This window comes from Harpia harpyja, chromosome Z (assembly GCF_026419915.1).
Source record: "Harpia harpyja isolate bHarHar1 chromosome Z, bHarHar1 primary haplotype, whole genome shotgun sequence".
In the NCBI taxonomy this organism is placed as follows: Eukaryota; Metazoa; Chordata; class Aves; order Accipitriformes; family Accipitridae; genus Harpia; species Harpia harpyja.
Genome location: NC_068969.1, coordinates 29,502,035 through 29,523,448, shown reverse-complemented (window position 1 = coordinate 29,523,448; position 21,414 = coordinate 29,502,035). Strand labels below are relative to the sequence as shown.

Genomic DNA, 21,414 nt, shown 5'->3' with positions numbered 1-21,414 from the left:
GGGTGTGTGTGCGTGTGTGTGTGTGTGTGTGAGGGGGGGGGGGGGCCGTGGGAGGGAGAGGGGGGGGGGGACAGTGAACAAAAGAAAGGGCCGAGTAGGAGCAGAGGTGTGGCCGTGGTGGGGAGAAGGACGGACCTCGCGTCCGTGGAGGTTGTGGTGTTTCGCGCCTTTTTTTTTTTTTTTTTGGCCTTTTTGGGGGAGGGGGGGGTTGGGGTTTTTTTTTTGTTTTGTTTTTTTTCTTTTTCCCGGAGAGGAGGGGGGGGGGAAATAAATAAATAATAATAATAAAAGAGGCAAAAAAGCAAAAAAAAAATTAAAAAAAAAAAAGAAAAACAAAAAAAATATGAGTATTGAGGGGATATTAATCAAACCTGAGGGATACTGGATCTTCCAGGATTTATTGTGGACTGTTGTTGATATATGCTGTACAGTAACAAACAAAACAAAACGCGTTGAAACTGAACTGAACCTTGTGTAGAATGAAAAACAAACAAGCAAACAAACAAACAAAAAAAATTCCACGCGCAAACACTTACCACGAGCATTGTTACTCATTTTGTAAAATATTAGTCTTTATTTTCATTTTTTGTAAAACTTAAAACATCGTATGCGCATAAAGGAAAAAAAAAAAAAGAAACGAGAATTAGGGGAAAATAACATTTTCCAAATAATTATAAAAAAAATTGTCCTGTGTCTATGTATCTATATCTGTTTTGTATTTTTTTCTGGTTCCAAACCAGGTTTCCTGTGATTCTATACTAATAATTTTTGATATAACCCTTTGCTTCTTATAATGAGTGCGATATATGTTGTCGAAGCTGTTCTTCAAGAATTAAAATTGAAGTGAGAATTTAAACAAAAATAAAAGAATTTAGCAAAAAAAATCAACTTATCACCCCACAACCCATGAGTCTTGTTGCTTGAAACATGCTAACAGTTCACCAAAAAAACCCCCAACAACAACAACAACAATAAAACAAAACAAAAAAAAAAACCAACAAAAAAACCGATGAAACAAACAAAAAAAAGGACAAAAAAACCCTCCCTGGATTTTTAACTCCTGTACTGGTGTTAAAAGGGAGAAGCTAAAAAATACTTGTGAGGGGTAACCAAGTTGTATAAACCACGTGATATTCCAAAACTGACTTGACCGTGTAAGCTTAGGGCTGAGCTGTCAAGGCCTAGGAAGAGGGAGCGGGAGGCACGGCTCAATGCCGTCGGTGACCTCGCCTTGCAGGGGCTGTGCGGCAGACCCTCCACCAAGGCTGATGGGCCCGTCATGCTGGCCTACCCTTTTTTGACACACCTTTTCCCATCAGCTGGAGTTTCTGCCAAGTTCACACCTTGCTGCTTGCTCTTAGGCACCGTGGGCATGGATTGAAGTCACCGTATGCCACCATTGTTGCGCGTGCGACGGGAGGCATACTGTACACATGGGTCCCGCTTGTTGCAGGCATGGTGGCTTTTTGCTTTTGGGGGCTTGGGGTGGGTGGGTTTTTCTTTGCTTCTTTTCTCTTCTTTTCCACCCCAAGGGCTCGCAGACCCCAGCGTGTGCTCCGGCGTGCACGCCTTGCGCTTGCTGTCAGCCAAAACATCCCTCTCGCTGTTTCTCCTGACTCCAGTCGCTGCGCGTGGAGGGTATTCCCAGCCCATTAATATAGAAATCCAACTGGATTGGGTGGCGAGCCAGCGTGTTTCGTGTCTGTGCTCGCCTGCCACGGCCACGCGCAAAACACGGGCCCTGGCCCCCCGCACCATGGCTGCCCACTGCAGGGGCCCGAGCTCTGTGCCAAAAGCCCCGCTTCTTTTCGGTTCATCCTTTTTTGCAAAGAAAATAAAAAATCGTTTCTGTAATGGAGCTCCTTTGAAGGTAAAGGCTTCACAATGCTTCTAGCTGGTGGTGCAGATCTCTGTAACAGCTTTCAGTGCATTAATGTTTTATAGGATCTGAGACGGAGCTGTAAGAACACATACTACCAAGGGAGCTCTTTCTTAACGTATTAATAAAGCTGGATCTTTAAAAATAACATTCCCCCCTGCACGCAGACACCTCCCGTGCCCTCCAAACAAGCCCGGATGAGGCAGGCTTTTCAGTTTGTGGAGTCATGGGCAATGTTTTCCTTTTAATTTGCTGTCCTCCATACTCTCCTTCTCTCTCCCCCCCCCCCCCCTCTCTCTTTCTTTTTTTTTTTTTTGCATTAACAAGATCCTTCAATCCAACCCGCTTGGGGTTTTTAATATTCTAGGCGCAGCAGATCCGAGGCGAGAGCAGCTCTATACAGTAGGCACTTATAGCTGGATAATCAACATTGCGGGCAGATCCTCTATGGGGGTAGAGCCCCAATTCAGGATGGAGAAGCGGCCTGTATTCATAGGTGCTGGGGGGGGGGCACAGGGGGGAACGGATGATTTCAGACCTGGGCACACAAGGACGGGAATTAGACAGACAGACACCCTCCCTTTTCTCAGTCGCATGGACACTGCATAGGCAACAGCTTTGTTCCTCACCCTGGTCGCCTTCCACCGGGCAGAGGGGGTCCAGCAGCCCCTACGGGCTGCCAGCGGGGAGCGAGCGGGGATGCTCAGCCCCCCGAGAGGTGCTGAAGAAGCTCTTCAGCATTGCTTTTTGGTGGGATGGGTGACTGGGGACCCAGCTGGATTAGCAGTTAAAAACAGAAACAAACAAACAAACAAACAACAAAAAAACCAAACCAAAAAAACCCCACAAAACAAAAAAAACCTAAAAACCCCTACAAAACAGCAAAAAAAAAACAACAAAAAAATAAACCAAACAAATGGGGATATCGGAAGAGAAAGACAGGTCTCGGTTTCTTCCAATGAGATGTAAATATATTCATTACAGTGTTATCCCACTGATGAAAACAGATAAACTTTTTCGTAGGTCAGAAACGTATTTTTCAATTAATTTTCATATTTATGAATAATAATAACCCACCGATTGCCAAGAAACTTGCAGGTGTAGAGGAGGTGTACGAGATGCACTTATTTCCATGTATGTGCCTAGAAAGAAGTGTTTCAATCCCTTATTAAACTTTGCTTATAAGACGGTATCGTGTTCTGACGTGTTAACTACCCAGTCTGCGTTGTGTCGGTGGATGTTTTCCTTTGCCACGCTCCAGCCTCTCGGGCATTCATACGGCGGCTAAAAATATTGTATGATCGCGTCACCGAGCGCTATTTGCTGGGGGGCGGGGGGGGGGAAGGGAAAAAAAAAATCGTAATGATAGTATGTGAATGTGGAGAGGGGCCGGGGTCCCTCCGCAAGTTTCTGCTGACTTGTTCGTAATCTACAATATACTGCTTTAAAACCAACTCCAGCTACATTTCTCCTGCCTTGTTGTCGCCGGGGGCCCGGGCGCTGCCCCCGGAGGCTCCGCAGCCCCCCAAGCTCCTTGGGGTGAGGGGGTGGGGGGGGGAGGTCGACAGGGCAACCCCCCCTCCATCCCTCCATCCCTCCCTGCCGCGCAGGGCTCCGCGGCGCCTCCGCGCTTACCAACCGCTGCGGCAGCGCTTCAAGGGAGGGAGGGGGTTTTGGGGAGGGGGGGGAAGCGGGGGGGGGGGGGATTTGGAGGCGGGGGGGGGCGACCCTCCCACCCCAGCCCCGTGCAGGGGACCCGCTCAGGGCACGGCAAATACAAAAGGCCCCCCCACCTCTTAGCTCCTCGCTAACTAGTTTGTGCCTCCTCCCACCGCCCAATTAGGCCTTTTCTATATATTCAATCGAATAAATATTTGGAAATGCTGCTAAGTAGTAGGCTGAACCCGAGCTGAGACGGTGAGGGGGGGGTGTTGCCGACAGGGGCAGCGCCGAGGAGGGGGTCGTGTGTGTGTCCGTGTCGTGTCGTGTGTGTCATGTCGTCCCCCCCCCCCCGCCCCGCACCTCCTCCGGCTGCCCGGCGAGGGGAAGGGGCTGCGGCTGCCCCTTTCCAGGGGATTTTCGACACCCACCCCACACACACCCGGGGGGGAGGGGCACCGTTTTGGCGGCTCGGCCTCCATCCCCCCCCGTCCTCACCTGCAGGGGAGAGGGGGATGAGCTCACTCCTGGGGGGGGGGGGGAGAAGGGTAACCCCCGACTTCCCCCAGACCCCTCGAAATTAAGTGGAAATTGGGGGGACATGGGGATGGGACTCTGTACCCCATCCTCTCTCACCGCTAGCACTAAAAGCAGCGGGTCCAGATGCAAAAGGCTCTTTCCCTGCGAGGTACGGGGGGGGGCGAGGGGGTGTCTCGCGTGGAAAGCTCTGGCTCGGGGTCATTGCAAGTGACAGCAGAAGTAATAGGAAAAAAAAGTGAATTCTGCCTTGCTTCGCGCCCAGGAAACTGTTTGGCTCCCCACACAATGAGAGAAATGTATTTTATCCGACGGAAAGGGCTTAATAGACCCTCCGACTTCTTTTTTTTATTATTATTTATTTCTTTTATATCTCTTTTTTTTATTACCTGTGGGGTATGGCAGCCAGGCATCCGCTTCCCAACAGACAGCAGATGTGACCCGCTGCCGAGGGATGCGCAGGCAGGGCTGGCAGGGACGGTGGCCCCGGCTGGCCTGGACGGATCTTTCAACGGACGGACAGAGGGACGAGGGGGGTATAGGGGGGTCAGGGCTTGCCGCAGCCGCCCCACCAGCAGTGTCCGGGCGCGCAGCCATTCATTGGCAATGTCCGCGAACGCATGTGCACGGCTATTACAGACACTGTCGACATGCTTCCTCCGGTTTCATGGGGCATTTTGACTATTCAAAGGGTTAGTTTTTAAGTCTTGAAATAGCGAGTTTGGGGTTTTGGTATTTTCCTTCCTTTTTTTAAGATTTGTTTTTGTTTTTAGACCCGCATCTTTATCCTGTCTGCTCTTTGCTTTGATGGGAGAGGCAGGAATCGGTCCCCTCACCCTTCCCCACTTTTCTTGCCGTTTCTTTACATCTTGGCGCTAACTTCAGAAACGGCGTCACCTCCAACGAAACGTGCCTATATATTTGTTTGAAAAGGGTGCCTTTCCAATTGGCTTCACAGTCACTGACTTTGACGTGAGATTTTTTTTTTTTTTGACACCCTCCCCTTTTTAATCCCCAGTGGGTCAGAGCGGCTGAGGATGAGTGTTATGCAGGGATTCTGGAGCGCAGTAAGAACGACAAATAAATGCATTATTCCAAAAGCCACAACACTCGGCTGCCATGGGCAGACCGATTTGCCCGGGTACCTTGCAAACCTGAGGTTTTTTTCCCGGCGCCGGTGACGTGGGGGATCCCTCCTAAGAGAAGGCGTTTTGGAGGAGAAAATAATTAAAAAAGAGAGAGAGGGGGAAGGGGGAAGAGAAAGAAAAAGGCTTAAAAAGAGACAGAAAGAGAAGAAAAAAACCAGAAGCTTAAGGGAGGAGGTGAGCGAGGGGGGGACATCCGAGAGCACAAGTGGAAACTAATAAAACTCTTGTTAAAGTGCTTGCTCAGGATCCATGGCGTCACCAGGTCTTTTACTTAGGAAGCCAAAGAGTTTTATTCCTAAATGAGTTAAAGAGCCATTTACCTCTGTCGTGTTCTATTCATCAAGCCACAAGTCGAGAGTCCCTAACATGAAACTATTTGTTTGCTTACACAACCAGCTGGGTGCAATTTCACGTCTGAGATATCTATCTGAAAGCGCCTCTCATTTATTATCCTTACTTGTCAGCGAATCCATTTTCCAACTTTTTTTTTTTCCACTCCACCCCACTCCCCCCCCCCCCCCCCTTCATTCATTGAAGGCTCCGGGTTTAAATGCTCCCTTAAATATTTCAGCACCTACCCCTTCTTCCCTCTGATCACCTTCAGCGCCAAATAGCCGGGGAATAAGGCTGGAAGTGCAGAGGTGGGAAAGACGACCACCGCCCAAGGTGACTCCCTTATCACATCTCCTGCCCCTCTCTCCCTCCCTCTCCCTTTCTCCCAAGGCCTGCCTGGCAGTGGTTTGGGGTTCCCCCCCCGCCCCAGCCCCCCCGCCCTTTTCTCTTTTAAGTGAGGGCACCCGCGCTGGACATTTTCCCATGGCTGCCCCGGCGCAAGGTGCAGCCACCTGAAAAATAAAATGACATTATCCAGCTGTGTGGGAGGGTCGGGGAGACCCCCCCGCCCGCCGCCCTGCCACTTTCGGGGCCATACTTTTGGGGGTCACTGGGGTGCGGGGACTTGTGTGTGGAGGGGGGTGGTGGTATGCGGACGAAGGCTGGAGGAGGGATGTCAGGATCTTTTCTCCCACCCCCACGTGGCTTCCACTAGGAATACAAAGAAACTACGTGAAACGGGCCCGATCGGGTTATAAACGTAATTGCGAGGAAAGAAAACAATTAACAAAAGGGACAGTGGGAAATTGTATCTCCCCTCCCTTCCCTTACCCCCAATTTTGAAAAATCAGGATAATGTGAGCAGTGTTTCAAAGCAGGACCGTCTGGCTGACAAGAGACTCACTGTTAGTAATCTCAATGATGGCTGTATAATAGTGTATATACATCTCCTTGTCTGTAGAACCCTCCATCAAGCTTAAAGCAATGGATCAAATCCAAAACTACAGGGTATAAAATATCCCCAGTTGTTAAAAAAAAAAAAAAAAACAACACCAAAAAAACCCAAGGCAACGGAAGAAAGGATGGGAAAGGGCGAGGGGGGGGGCAGGCTCCTTGAAGGAGAAGCGGGCTGGTGGCTCTAAGCTATCCTATTGTGCTGATTTAGGAAGACATTTGCTGTATATAACGTTTAAGGCTGGTCATACCATTGCTCTGCCAAACAAATAAAGCACCGTCCAAAGCGTGGGGTCGCGATCGATTCCCCGCGAAGGGTGAGATGTGTGTGTCAGAGACCCGGCGGTCGCGCGTGTGCGTGTGTCTGTGTGTGTGTGTGCGTGTACCAGGAGGCAGCCCGGGCTGCATCCCGCTCGGCGAGGGCTGATTTGCATTCCCCGAGCAGCCCTTTGGACCCGCACTGACAACTAACAGAGATATCCAGCTCACCATTAGGCCTTTTCCTTTTGTCTGCAAACCCCCGCCAGCAGCAGACCAGACCCCCGCGCCCCCCCTGCCCGCACCGCTGCCCGCACCACCTGCCGCTGCCCGCCGCGTCCCGTCCCGTCCCGCTCCCCCCCCCCGCACCTCCCCACCACCTTACTTTTATTTTTATATATATTTTTTATTTTTTTTTTTTTCCCCTTTGGACGTGGAAGTGGGGGGCGCTGCCCACGGCCCCGAACATCCCCAGGCCCTCGGGGCTCACAGCAAGCCAGGGCTGCCCTTTTTCTGCAGGTTTCTTTGCTTTTCCACAGACACTGTTTGCGCTGCGGGATCGGGGGTGCCCGGAGATTTCTTCCCACAGACACACGAGTCCCCCTGTTCGCTCTTCTTTTGTCTTTCCCCCCACCCGGGGTTATTTCCTTGCGGGGGGGGGGGGGAGTCAGATACCCTTTGAGGCGCTGAACCTGCTCCATGCAAAGAAGGAGTTGAGACTTAAATCCGCAGGCCAGAAAAGCGCTTTAAACTCGCAGTTTTGAGCCAAACTGCGTTTCTGAGCGGCTGAAGACCCACACAAACTTCCAGCAAAGTAGCTGCGGCTCCCTGAAGTGATAAATAAAACTAGTCAGGTACTTTTTTTCCTTTTTTTATTTTCCAGAAAGCCATACAAATTGGTCCATGTTGACAGATGTTTGTCACTTAGTAACTTCTTTCCAAGTTTTTTCTTTTTTTTTTTTTTTTTTTCCCCTCCCTCTCCCCTCCTCTAAGCCTTCTTCCGAGCTGGCTTTGTTGTTTTAAAATATGCATGTCTCTCAGGAATGCAAGTCACGAGTCCAAACTTCGTGTCCAACCTCCCACAAGAAATGATCCTTTTATAGGGAACCCGATATGTCTCAATCTGCACTTCACTCAAAGCCTCTGGATATAGGGCACTGGTCCCTGCTCAAAAATAACTCCGCTGAAACGCCTTTCCACCTAAAAAATCCCCACGAATGACTCCCAGGGAAGAAATATAGCTCCCATAATTAAAGGCGGCAGCGGTCAGAGGGGAATGCAGCCTGGAGGAAAAAAAAAAGGGGGGGGGGAGCAGAGAGCAAGAGAGTTTTTATTTCTGTGCTGGTTGCACTGGGCCGTCATTAGCAGCAGGTTTATCAAGACGAGCCTCTGTGGCAGCTCCGGGTGCGTGGGGAGAAGGCGTCAGAGGAGCAGAGAAGAGAGGAGATTAAGGAGCAGAGCCCAACTCCGAGAAAAGAGTAAGTGACCCTCAGTACAATGCAGGAGCCAGGGGACCGCCGGGCTTTGAATCGGCAGCCAAGGTTGGCTTGCGAGTGCGAACAATGGCATGGGAATAGGGAGAAGAGTGGGACGGGACGGGGCGGGATACCCGGGGCGGTGGTGGGGGGGGGGCGGTTAGGGACTGGGATATCCCGCCTGGGAGTGAACCCCGAGCATCCATCCATCCCTTCCCCGCGGGGAGACCGGGCAGCGGCGGGTGGGGGGTGGGCGGGGGGCGGCTGGGGATGGGGACGGGGATGGGGCCTGCCCCGGCTTATTTACGTGGAGGGGGGGGGACAAAAAAAAAAAAAAAAAAAAAAAGAAGACGACAAAAAATAAAAAAAAAGAAGGAGAAAGTGAGAGGGAAGGAGGGAGGGAGGGGAGCGAGAGAAACTTCCCAAGTGATGAGAAACAGATGAGCTCCTGCCTGGGTCACGTTTGCTCCCCGGCCCTGATGTGAAGTGACGTCAGCAGTTGCATACCCTATCGTCGTCAGAGCGAGCGGGACGGGGAAAGGGGCCTTCCCTCTCCCTCCCCTCCCTCCTTCCCCCCTTCTCTGTCGGGACAAACTTCCATCAGGATTGTGCAGAACCGTGCCCGAGGAGCTCCCGGCCGATGGGACACCTTTCCCTCCGTGTGCCACGCCATCTACGTAGCCCAACATATGGAGAGCTCGCAGGCCCCTGCACCTATAGGAGCTGATAAGGCATTAAGTTTTCAGCAATATTTACAGCACCGCTTTTAATACACACCAGATGGTTCGCGACGAGGCTGCCCCAGCCAGCGAGCTCCTCGGTTTGTACTCAGCAGCATTTTGTTACAATTATACTCCATGCTGAGATCAATTTTATTGGTGACCTATTTTTTTTTTTCATATTTGCAGCATTTTATGTTAAAAAAACCAAAACCAAACAACCCCAAAAACCCAACCCTCCTCCGCGGCCCCTTGGCACAGGGGCAGGGCTGGGAGAGAGGCTGCTGCCTCCGGATTGCAGAGAGCTCTCCTCATCCTCAGTAATGAGACGCTCCTGCCTGTGTGTCTACATGTGGGCATAGATAAATAATACATATGCATATTTATTCATTATATTTGATCAATAACGCTCCTATTTGTTAAACCTCCATTGAGTGCGCTCGCCTGCCTGATAACAAACATCACAGGGCGATAAATGTTGCATACGGTTAATTATTATGCCAATGCATTATGCCTCGCTCCACTTAGGTGCTCAAGCCCCTCGTAAAACTTCTCGCAAACACGAACATCTCTCGCAGATATTTTGCTGCGGAGAGGGAAAAACCCAGCCCCTTGAACTCTCTGGGAATTCTTCAGCATTGACAGGAGGAAACTGTGGCTAATACATTCCTGTGAGCTAAACACTCTGCTGTGAAGGAGGGAGAGAGAGCAATCCTTGCCTAGAAAACATCCCAGGGCTTTTAATCCCGTGCCCGGGATATGTTAGCACGTCGTGCAGAAAGCTGCAGCCAGGATCGCGTTTTTCTCGTGGAGTTTTGCCACCCCCGTTTTACTGTAGAGCAGAGAGCCTGGTTTCGGCGTGGCTGTGTAAATACCCAATTTACTCCTCTGCAGGTGTGTTCTCCCTACACAAACGCTTTCCCCACTTTTATAGGAACTCTTAAAAAAAATTTTTTTTTTTTGCCTCTCCTGCTAAAATCACAGATGTTTATTTTATTGATATAACCTATACCTTGGTTATGCCGAGAATAATATGCCTCAACTAACAGTCATTTAGCAAATAATAGAGGCGCTCTGGATGCTTTCCAATGTTACACATGTACTTGGTCATAAAATGATATGTGAAAAAAATTAACATCTGCTTTCCTAAAATAAAGTGTTGCAAGTAGCTTTTTATGAATGCTTCCCTCATTTTAAAAAGAAATATGTAGAGATAAACTGGCATCCATATGTATAGCATATTTATAATGGTTTTAGGATTTGAAGGTAGCTATTCATTGCATAAGCCATTTAGAACTGACGTTTTAAAAGCTACTTAACCTCAGACATCCTTGAATCTTAAAGAAGGATTCCCAACGATATTATTTAAAGAGGAATTTGCTGTAATTTAATTGCATATCAAGGCGGAACTGTGCAGAGGCATGGCCCCGGATGCTGTGTTTAACACCGCTCCAACTCAGATTTTATTTACCTGCGTCCTCAACACGTCCTCCCCTCTTCCCTTCAGACCAGATGCCCGGGAGGTGAGACCCAGCTCTCTCCTCGTTCTCCTTCCTCCGCTCCCACCTTTGTCCCAGGGACCCAGGCGATGCTTCCCAGCGCTGCTCACACCCGGGTTATTTCATCAAGCTTTGTCCTTTGTTTGGGGAGGGTGGTGGGGTGGGGGGGATATAGACATCTACAACCACCCGTGTCTTTTTACCATTTCTGCAATAAAAGGCCAGACCCTTTCCCGGAGGAGCCGCTGGAACCTTTTGCAGATGTTCTCTGTGCCCAAAAAGACCCTCTCCTGCTTCGCCCCCGCCCCCCCCAAAAGGGGCTCCCAGATGCGCCCCTCGCCTTGCCCCGCCAGAATTGAGATGACAAAACCCACCGGGTCGGGGTGGGGGGGCTGGGATTTCACGACACGACAAGAACCATAAGGCAACCCCCAGCCAGGGCTGACCCCCGCTGGGGGGGCGCGGGGAGGTGAGGGGGGGGACACGACACCCCCCCCCCGGGGCTGCAGCTGCACCTCGGGGCTGAGCCCGCCTGGGGCAGCCCCGGCCTGGCGTCAGGGCAGGAAGGAGGGGGACACCAAATCCTATTTTATGCTCCCCCCCCCCCCCAAATGTAGGGTCTCGGGTGGGTCCCTCCTCACTGCCCCCCAAAGCCTGGGGCCTACACTACCCTGCCTCGCAAACCAGGGGTGGCAGGGGATGGGGAGGGCTGCTGCCCCCCCGCCACCCCCCTCCGAGGGGTCCCTGTGCCCCCCCCCCCCCCGTGCCCGTGTGCGTGGGGAGCAGAGCCGACCGGCCTGCCCCGCGGGTGTGGGGGAGAGAGGTTAAGGAAACGGCCCCTTTCTGAGTGACAGGGTGCTTTTTTCTTTTCTTTTTTTTTTTTTTTTTTTTTGTCCTTTTTCCCCCAAAGGCAGACCAGAAAACCGCTGCTAACACGGGCAGGGGAATTTCCAGTGCTCCGCAGAGTCCCCCTCCTATTTGCTTTGGTGGGGTGGTGGGTTTATCTCTGCCACCGAGGCTGGTCCAGGGAAATGCCGGCTTGGGGGTCAGCAGAGAAAAGTCATGTATAATTTCAGAAGAGGGGAAAAAAAAACCCAAACCCACCCAAAAACCCCCATAAACCTGCCTGGGTTGGTAAAAATCATTAAAATATGTTAAGTGACATGAAGACACACCGGACAGAAAGTGGACAGAGGCAGCGGGGAGAGTCATGCTTTAAGACAGGGGGTCTTTATTTATAGATGGTGTATTTATGGGGGAAGAAAGGGAATATCTTACAAAGCTCTCACTATACCCCCGATAACAAAACCTGTCACATCTTTACTTCCTGCTAGAAAAGAGCGAATATCCTCATTTGAACATCTCTAAAGTGATTATTAGATACCTCTCTGAGAAATCAGTTTGTGAGACCGAGCCCGAAACACATACACCAAAAAAAAAAACCAAAAAAGAGGGAAAAAAAGAGAAAAAAGGAGAGAGAGAGAGGGGAGAGAGATTTGTTAATACTGTGTCCATCTCTTATTTTACCTTCTCAATACCGCTGGAGTATCCCTCCGTCCGCACTCTCACTGAAGGACCTTTCGTTAGCATGAACAACCCCTGCTTTAAAATAAAAGATTTGCAGCAAGGGTGGGAAAAAAGGGGGAAGAATAAGAAATCCAGCTCACGGGTTTTTAAAAATATTATTATTATTTTTGCCCCCCCCCCCGCCCCCCAAGCTGTGAGAACTTTTTTATTCGAGAGTGTGAAATGAAGGACACAAAGACAGTATATCAGTGAAAAGAAGAAAGTGGCCTTTTAATGAGAACTAAAGAAAACCAAAACGTAGATGAAATGTACCGTAAAAGCTGCTTCAAAGTACAGTCTAATTCCCCTGAGTTCAGCCATCAGATAAATTTGGTAATTGGGAGTTTACTGCGCAGAGGTAAGGCAGCATGGTATGGATAACCACGCATTTTTTCCCTTCAATAATTATAGATACGTTTCACGGACTGTCTTTGCGCAGAGCCATGAGGTACGAGAGACCTCTTACTCCTGCAAATGAAGTAAAAGCCAGTCATCACCATAAAAAAAGAAAAAAAGAAAAAAAGAAAAAAAACCCAAACCCAACCAAACTACCTGCATGCTCCAAGTTAAAATGATTTCCCCCTTTTCTAATTGTGGTCCTGGCTGCAGACGGACATTAGCAGGAGCGATAACAGCACCAACTCGGTGCCGCTACCTTTATTGGTGTTTGCTTCTGTGCCTGGCTTTCATTTCGTGTGTATTTTCTGCCCTTAGCTTTTGCTGTATCACAAAAAGTCCCCACAAGTAGCAGAGCGATAAATCCAACCAAAAATAAGACAGATTTCCTCATCGATGTGTAATAAAGTTAAAGGACATTGTTTTGTCAGACAAGCGCTAAGTAGAAAATAAATCTTTGGGTCTGGGGAAACAAAACGGAGTGCTGTCGGCATGTGTGTAAATTTACTTTTAAAAGCAATAAATCAATGTTAAACTAAACAGCTGGGCTCCCTATCTGGGAGAAGGTTTCGGGTTTAAGCAAACCTGGGCGGCGAGGTGCAGCAGGACACCTCGGCCGCCCTGGGACCCCCCCCACCTCCTCCCTGCACCCCCCCCCCGCTGCCGCTCAGCCCCGGGAGCTGCTGCCAGCCGGGGAGAGGCACGGAGGGGCAGCCGAGAGACGGGGGGCAGCCCCCCGGGGAGGTGGTGGTGATGGGGGGGAGCACCCGGTGGCATCCAACACCCACCCTCTCCCCCTTCCCCGGCCCGGGCCGCGGGTGAAGAGCTGCCCGTGGAGCTCCCCCCCCCCCCCCCCTGGCACCAGGGCTGAATATCGCGACCTGTCGAAAATAGCCCAAGACTCTCATTCTCCGAGTGCTAATTTCATCATTTCCGCACCACGAGGCAGATGCAGGCAGCGGCGGTAGAGAGGGGCAGGAATCTCTGCTTTTTCAGGGATAACCCCCCGTTTTAAGAGCGCTCACAAGTGAGTGTGAAGTGCACCTGCTCGCCACGGGACCCCGGGCGCTGCTTGGCTAATCACATTTGCGGTCTGTTTTCAGAAATGCTGAAAGAGGTGGAGAGAGAAAAAGAGAGGGAGAAGGAAGGGGGGGGGGCAGAAGGAGAGAGAGGAAAAGAGAAAGAGGAAAAGAGAGAAAGAAGGAAAAGAAGGGGGAGAGAGAAAGAGAGAAAGACAAAAAGAAAGAGAAAGAGAAAGAAATAGAGACAGAGCAAAAGGAAGGGAGAAAGACGGAAAGAAAGAGAGAAGGAAGGAAAGAAGGAAAGAAGGAAGGAAGAAAGGAAAGAAGGAAAGAAGGAAGGAAGGAAGGAAGAAAGGAAAGAAGGAAAGAAGGAAGGAAGGAAGGAAGGGGAAAGGAGGGAAAGAGGGAGAAAAGAAGAAAGAGAAGAAAAAAGAAAGTGAGACAAGAGAGAAAGAGAGTCAGGGGAAAGAAAGAAAGAAAGATGGAGAGAGAGAAAGAAAGGAAGAAAGAAGGAAAGAAAGGAAAGAAAGAAGGAAAGAAAGAAGGAGAGAGATAGAAGCTAGAGACCTTCAGGACCATTTTAGCACGCTGATGTAGACACAACATGAATCAATAAGTTATTAAAATCCCCAAACAATAAAAGCAATATCCCAGAGAAGAAAACGGCATGGTTTTCTGTTAGGAAATATCTGTACGTGATTGAAAATTTTGAAATAATCGAGTACAAATTTAAAAGGACTTGACAATAAAGACATTTTAATACATAGGCGTGCACTGGTGTTACTCGTTTTCTTCCAAACGCTCGGGCGACGGTTCGGGCGAAGGATTTGTGATGACTCCTCTGCAGGGCGAGTGCCTCAGATGTGCCTGCAGGACCGCTCTGGTGTCCGCACGCCACCGGCTCCGTGGCTGATTTTTGCAGAAATAATGCGAACACGACGTAGAAGCTTTTTTTTTCTTTCTTTCTTTTCCTTTTTTTTTTTTTTTTTCGTCCCTGGGATCCCTACAAGTCTCAGAAATAAAAGCTGACCCTTGACGGGACAGGAGCCGCAGCGGTCATTTAATACACCCTGCCTTTGTTTTCCTCTCTTTGAGAGGAGGATCTAAGTACCCGGCAAAGTTTGTTCGCCTGTTTGTTTGTTTGTAGATAAGGACATTTCCAGCTCCTAAGTGTCACCCAAGGCACTGCTGCTGCTATCAGGTAACATTTAAAGCAGCCTATTCGGTTCCCCTTGGTGCCTTGGCAAATCGCCTGGGCTCTTTGGGCGCACTCACCCCGCACCCCGGTTGCCCGTCGTGATCACACCAAGAAGACGTTTTATTTGTATGTTTCTTTTTTTTTTTCTCTCTCTCTTTTTTTTTTTTTTTTTTTTTTGCGCGCGCGTTCATCTTTTTCCCTGGCAGGCAGGAGCTGGGTTGGCGAGTCCTGGAGGGGAACAGCCCGCTGCGCGCCGCTCGCCACCCCCCCCCCTTTTCCCCCCGCCTCCAGCACCCAAACCCGCATATCGCGGAGCGTGTTCACAGAGAATTAATTTAAAAAAAAAGATGGAGAAATGGCTTATCCTAATAAACAGGCGAGGAAACGAAGGACAAAGAGCGAAGCGGTCAACTCGGAAGCCGAACGGGGCTTCCCCCTCACCTCTCCCGGACCCCGGGACCACCGCCGTCCGGCGCCGTCCCTTCCGACCCCCCCCCCCCCGCCCGCTCCGCGCCCGCGGAACCTTTCCGCGCCCTCTCCGCGCCGCCGCCGCGCCGCTTCCCACGGCGGGGGCTAGATGGCGCTCCGCCTCGCGGGACCCGCCACCGGCCCCCGCCGCCGCGGCCAGCACCGCGCCCGCGCTGGCATCCACGGAAAGCCCCCAGCGAGGGGCGGCGGGGGGGGGGAGGAGGAGGAGGAGGAAGAAGAGCAGGTTGGGGGGGGGGGCTGCGCCGCTTGGTGGGTCGTCTGCCCTGGTGCGCCGCGGGAGGGAAAGGGGGGGGGGAATGTGCGGTCTTTCGCGCCCACGCGTGTCCTAAACCAGCTGGTGAATTACCTCGGGCCTCGGCGGCGGCCCGGGTCCGCGGGCTGTGGCGGATCTGCCGCCGGTGCGGTGGAAAGGGCTCCTCGGGTCTCGTTTCCGCAGGACTTATCAACACGTCCTGCGGAGTTCGCCTGCGTGTCGCTCCGTCATTAACCCATCAAGACAATTATGATGCATTCAAAGTGCAAGTGCCATAAAATCAAAGACGGGCCTTTGATCTGTTCAAGGCTGCGAGGCACTCTGTGCATTTTTTATCTTTTTTTTTTCTTTTTCTTTTTTTTTTCCTCCCCTCCAAGGCAAGTGTCAATACCCGAGGTACAGATTGATAACGCTAAATAGCGGGTGTGTGTGTGTGTGTGTGTGTGTGTGTGTGTGTGTATTTTCCAAAATCGCTCCTCGCCCTGTTAGGGCTCCACTACAGTCCCCGTATTTGAAGACTAAGCGTCGGTTTTGCGCGGAAGAAATGATCTTCCTGCAGGACAGATATTTAAAAAGTTGTGTTAGGAGACAAAACCGGTGAGTTAGGCTTTAGACCCCGGTCTGCGGTCTGATCACCGCTCGCGCTGTCGCTGTGGTTATTACTGTTACTAATTGAACTGGGGAGGCTTCTATATCATCTGCATCCTTCCTGCGATACCTTGAGGAAAGTGGCCTATGAGACGGGGAAAAGTAATAGCAAGCGGTGAAATCACCAGGCGCTGCCTCGCAGGCAAGGCGGGATGGGGATGATGCTGAGTTGCTCATTTGAACTCATTTGCTCAGAAACGTGGCAGCTCCTTTCTCAGAGGGATGAATCCGAAGGAGTTTGAGTGGCCTGATTGGTAAACTTTATTAGGGATTTTTGGATCGGATTGTTCGGGTCTGGTGCGGTGGGATCTTTGTGGAGTCTCTCTCTCTCTCAATAGGTGTTAGGCTGTAACTAGGAGGCGCTGAAAACCTAAGGCGGAAAATTTACAACTTGATCAGCACCAAACCACACACACCAAAAAAAAAAAAAAAAATCTGCTACTGTTGCAAACATATGTTACGGATTAAGTTAAGCAAATGGCTCTAGTTTTGCAAGGTTGAAAGCTGATAATGAAAACTTATATGCTGAAGAGTTTGGCTATTGTTCTAACTCCAGTTACTTAAACGCTAACAAATCCCCTCTACCTTTTCGGGGAATAAAAAAAAAAACCCCAAACCCAAACCTAACCCCCCCCAAACCCCAAACAAAACTTCACCCAGCTGAGAAGGGAGCCATGACAATTGCCCTTCTGCCGGAGCTGTGCCTGCCCTGAACTTTGAATTTCTCGCCAGCTAAGCTCGGCCAGGTATTCGTTTCAGGGAAGAAATAGGAGAGGGCTCAGTGCTTTCTGCACCGAGATGCTGCTCGGCGGCCAAGCCAGCCCCCCTCTCCTCATGGGGGGTGTCACGACAGAAAGGCGAGCACCCCGTTTCCCCAACGATTGCCAACACCTAAGGAGTTTGGATTTGGTTTCTTTTTTTTTTTTTCCCTTCCTTTCCCTTCTTTCCCTTCCCTCTGCAGCGCAAAACCCTCACGGCAGCGTTAGTTAGTGCTCCCTTCGCTGAGGAAGACTGCGGCGAAGAGCAGGCTGTCAGGAGGAAGGCTACGACCCGAGCTCCCCTCCTGGAGTTTACCCCCTCTTTTCGCCCCTCCCTCCCCCCAATTCCCGGCCGAGGTCCCCGCTGTTCTCCCCGGGCGGGAGGTGCGTGTCCCCGCTCAGCCCCGGAGACGCCGCATTTCGCGACTCGGCGATAGGACAAAACTCCTCCCGAAGTCAGGGCTGGTCCCCCGGAGCCGTACTGGTGGGTGCGAAGGGGGGAAAGGATGGAGGGTGGGTGAGTGGGCAGGGGGATGGGGAGGAGGACACCCCCCCCCCCCCTCTCTGCGCGGGACCGGGAAGGCGCAGGGACTTTGCCCACCCACCCCCCCCGTGAGCGGCCAGCGTGGATGTGACATTGACAAATGGCCCGAAAGACAGGAAAAGTCATTTCAAACGACTTTGAAGGGTTACAGGAAAGGAGGGAGAGGAAAGCGCAGAGGAGGTCTCGGGACTCCTCCTCGGGCTGGGGAAGATTTGTTTACTTCTTTCCAAAGAGAGGTGTGGGGGGGGGAAGTCTTCAAAAAAGGGAAATAAAATACATTTGCTCTATTCGTACGGGAAACTTTCTGTGCTCCCCAGGCGAAAGGGAGCCCAGAGAGGGGAAAACGCTTTTGAACGACCCTTTCCTTCCCGCAGAGCGCGGCCAAGGGCGCAGGGCTCCGCTTGGGAGCGGGGGGGCCGTCATAGCCACGCAGGGCGGGTGGGCAGCGCAGGGGGACGCGGGGAAGGCGGCCGGTGCCGCCGGCTCCACCGGCTTGGGGTAAGCGGCAGCGGCGGACCCGGTCCTGGGAAGGGGGAGAGAGTAATAGAGACCTTATAAAAAAAAAAAAAAATTCAACCCGTGCAAGCCCCTCAAACCACCAGAAAACGCAACTAAATCTGGGCAGTTGGGGTCAAAATCCAAAAAGTTGGGGCTGATCCTAACGAAACTCCAGCGTTTGCATTTGCTTGTAAAGAGCTCGGACACCCCAGGGCTCGCTGGAGACCTGGGGGTCCTTTTTCCCTGACCATCATAAAGGCACAGAGTGGAAGCCAGTTCCCTTTCCATCTACCCTTAAAAAAAAAAAAAAAAGGAAAAAAAATGCAAGAAAGAAAGAGAAAGAAAAAAAAGAAAAGAAAGGAAAAGAAATTGGAAGGAAAACAATTCTAGGTGAATATTCAGCTCTGCAAAATATTTAAGGCTTCGGTTTCGCGTGCGTGTGGCAAAGCCTTTGATGCGGGCGTCTCCCTCCGTGCCGAAGTCGTTGGGCGAAGCCCCCCGCGCTGTAGGGAGCCGGGGATGGGGGGGTCTGTGCAGCCAAAATACCCCGGAGCCTCCCGCGCCGGGGGTCGTACCACTGGTACCCCCGGTGCCACCGCCGGGGGTCCCGGCCCCCGGAGTGGGGGGGGGAGGCAGTCCGCACCCCTTCGCGAAGGTCTGGGTCGGTGATGGCTTGAGCCAGGCCGGGGGGGGAGGGTTACCTCGGGACCACGCCCGGCAAGCCCTCAAACGACAATGGTGGGGGGACACGACCAGCCGGGAGGCCCCCGGCCATCCGCGGCGGCGGGACCTTGGGGCGGGGGGACGGAGCAAACGGATTCCGGGCCCCCGACCCCTCCAGCCTGCCCTGGGTCGGGAGGTGGCCCGGGAGGGATACCCCGAGCCGGGGGGGGCCCGACACCGGCCCCCTCCAGGGACAGTGCCCGCACCCTGCTGCGCTTTGCTGGGGCCGGGGGAACGGCGCTCTGTGCCTCCTTGGAACGGGGGGCCGGGGGTTGGTTGTGCACCGGGGCTGGGCCCCATCAGGGCCGGGGGATGCTCAGACAGTCCCGGGACAGCTCCGACACCCCCCCGCTCCTCCTTGCCGCCCCCCACTCCCCCCCGGGAACAGAGCTGCACCGGCAGGAGCGCACCGAGAAATTAACTTTTTCCTCTTTTTTTTCCTCTCCCCTTCCTCTTCTTCCCCTGCCTGGGAGCCGCAGGCGGGCGAAGAACTTCTCCCTGCCAGTCCCGCCACTCTAGGTGTGTCGCGACAGCCAAGTGACCAAGCAATTCTCCCCCCCCCCCAGTGGCTCCCCGTCTGATCTCCCCGGCAGGACGGAAAGGTCCCGACACTCCTGGAAAATGCTCGTCGGGGCTGAGCGGTGCTTGGGGGGTGGGGGGAGCACCCCTCTCCTTTCCCAGGAGGGGCTATGGGGGGGGGGGGGGGCGCAGGGACCCCCCGAACCCCGGCGGCGGCAGCGGCGCTGGCGGCTGCGGCGCTGTCCATGGTCCTGGGCCCGCCCCGAGCGCCGCCGGGTCCTGCCGCCGCCCGCCGGGCCCCGCAGGCCCCCGCCCCCCCCGCCCCCGGGGAGAGGGCGGGAAGGAGGGGGGGGTGCAGGAGGGGGGGGTGCGGGAGGGAGGGGGGGGTGTCTCTGAGAGCCCCTGGGAAGAACGGCGTCCTGGCCGGTGGTCCCTGCCCCGAGCGCTCCGGCGCTTTTCGGGAACGGTCCTGGCTTTGATCCGCACGGCCGACTTTAGTGGGTGGCGTGGGGAGCCCACGGGAAACACCGCCATAGGCAGTGTGCCCATCGCTCGTGGTTCTGGAGCTGCCCCCACCCCAACCCCCCGAAGAGAGGATGCACGCTAAATTGGCAGAAAGTACAAAGGAAACCATTTATAATCCAAATCATCACCATCAAAAACACCTGAAGTGCACGTGAAGAGGTGTGTGAAGGGGAGATAATCCCCCCCCCGCCCCCGACCCGAGAACGAATCAAAGGCTGGATCTTAATTGAATTAGCGAAGAAACTCGGTGGGAGCGAGGGTGGAAGTTAGGCTTGTGGGAAGGGGACGGAGGAGCAGGGAAAGCGACCGGCAAACTGGCAGCGTCTGGCTTGCTGCTTGCTGCGAACCGCCAGATCAATACTTACAAGTTCCGTGTAATGTTAACCGCTTTCTCCACAAAACGCAGGCGAGCAGGACCGGGCACAGTATTGGGGAGGATGTTATTTTTTGTACCTGCGTGTTGCGGGGGAGAGACGGAGGACCCTTCCCATCAAGGGCTTTGCTATAGAAAACAAAACAATATCTCACCGTTTGGCGAGCCAAGCTTAGAAAGAGAAGGCGTAGAACGGTCCCGGGAGGAGGGGGGATGCGCGGGAAGGTTATTTATCTAATTGTGTCAGAGATGGCAGCTTTAAAGAAGGAGTTTGAAGGCAGAAGTCTAGAGACAGTCCTTTGCCAGGCATTAGGGGATTAGGTAGGGAGCGAGTAAAGAGAAATGGAAACGACAAAAGGAGACGACCCAGGCCTTTCCTCAGAGGGGTCAGCTCTCTCCTGCGCCGCATTTAGTGGGAAATAACTGATGCTATTGTCTCCGCCGAGATAAACCAGCCTGCAGAACCATCCCCCGGAAATATTCATATTTACTCGGCCCCGGTTGAGGGGTGCGGGGAGCTTGGGGGGGGGGGTATTTAAGTGTCTCATTTCAACCCGCCGCCGGGTCGGGGATGCGTTGGGAGCGGGGTCTCCCCGCAGGTCTCGCCTCCGCGTCTCCCCCGGCCCCGCATCCCCCGGCTCCCCGGGACCCCGCACCGGCAGCCAGGCGAGGGTGGTGAAGAGTCTCTTGTCTCCCAGCACTATTTATATTTCCCACTCGTGTTTCACCTTGTTCCTGCAAGGCGAGGAGGCGGTGCGAGGCTGGCGTCTGCCTGGAGCAGGCGTCTGGAAATCACTCAGGAGTCAAAACTTCCCCACGTTAACTCCCGCAAACTTCGCGGGTGCCAGTCTGGGCTGGAAACCCACTTCCCCCGGGAAAGGCTTCTCGGGTTGATGTTAATGAAAGAAAAAAAAAAACAAACCAAAACCAAACAACAACCACCCCCCATAGGATAGCAAACCCCCTTCTCCCCTCCAGACTCGCAACCCACGCAGTGCTGTGGGGCTGCCCGGTCCTTCCAAGGCGCCGCTCTCCCCGCCACGGCGTCAGGACATGATCCTTGCCGTCTATGTTACTTGAAATAAGCCCCTCTTAAAAACTTTCTGCTTCCTAAGAGCTTAAAGGGACCCAAGCACAAGGCTGCAAACCGTGGGGACTTTCCCCAGCAAGGTCACGGCTTGGAGACCAGAGAAATCTTTTCGATTTATCTGCGAAGTTAAACCCGGATGGCAAGTCCCCCGGGATTTGCAGCTCACCGACACGCCTGCGAGGTCCTCCCGAAGTCTGTGTGCATACTTTTATTTTATTTTATTTTATTTTATTTTATTTTATTTTATTTTATTTTATTTTATTTTATTTTATTTTAAATTGACTCGAAGCAGGAGCTACATATTTCCAGCAGTCCGGGTGCGGATGGAGGAGGAGGAGGGGGATCTTCAGT

General features: G+C 52.5%; 1 protein-coding gene and 1 long non-coding RNA gene across 2 annotated transcripts in view; both read left to right on the top strand.

Annotated features, from left to right (window-relative positions):
* The window catches only part of NR2F1 (nuclear receptor subfamily 2 group F member 1), an 11,000-nt gene extending 9,619 nt beyond the window's left edge, over positions 1-1,381 (top strand). Inside the window, 1 exon segment of the mRNA XM_052776567.1 lies at positions 1,165-1,381. Coding sequence (XP_052632527.1) covers positions 1,165-1,381 — 217 coding nt within the window.
* Positions 1,382-7,289: 5,908 nt separating this feature from the next.
* On the top strand, positions 7,290-10,138 carry LOC128137025 (uncharacterized). The gene is made up of 2 exons (XR_008233537.1): positions 7,290-8,246; positions 8,848-10,138. It is a non-coding gene; the product is annotated as an uncharacterized LOC128137025 (long non-coding RNA).
* Positions 10,139-21,414: the final 11,276 nt, after the last annotated feature.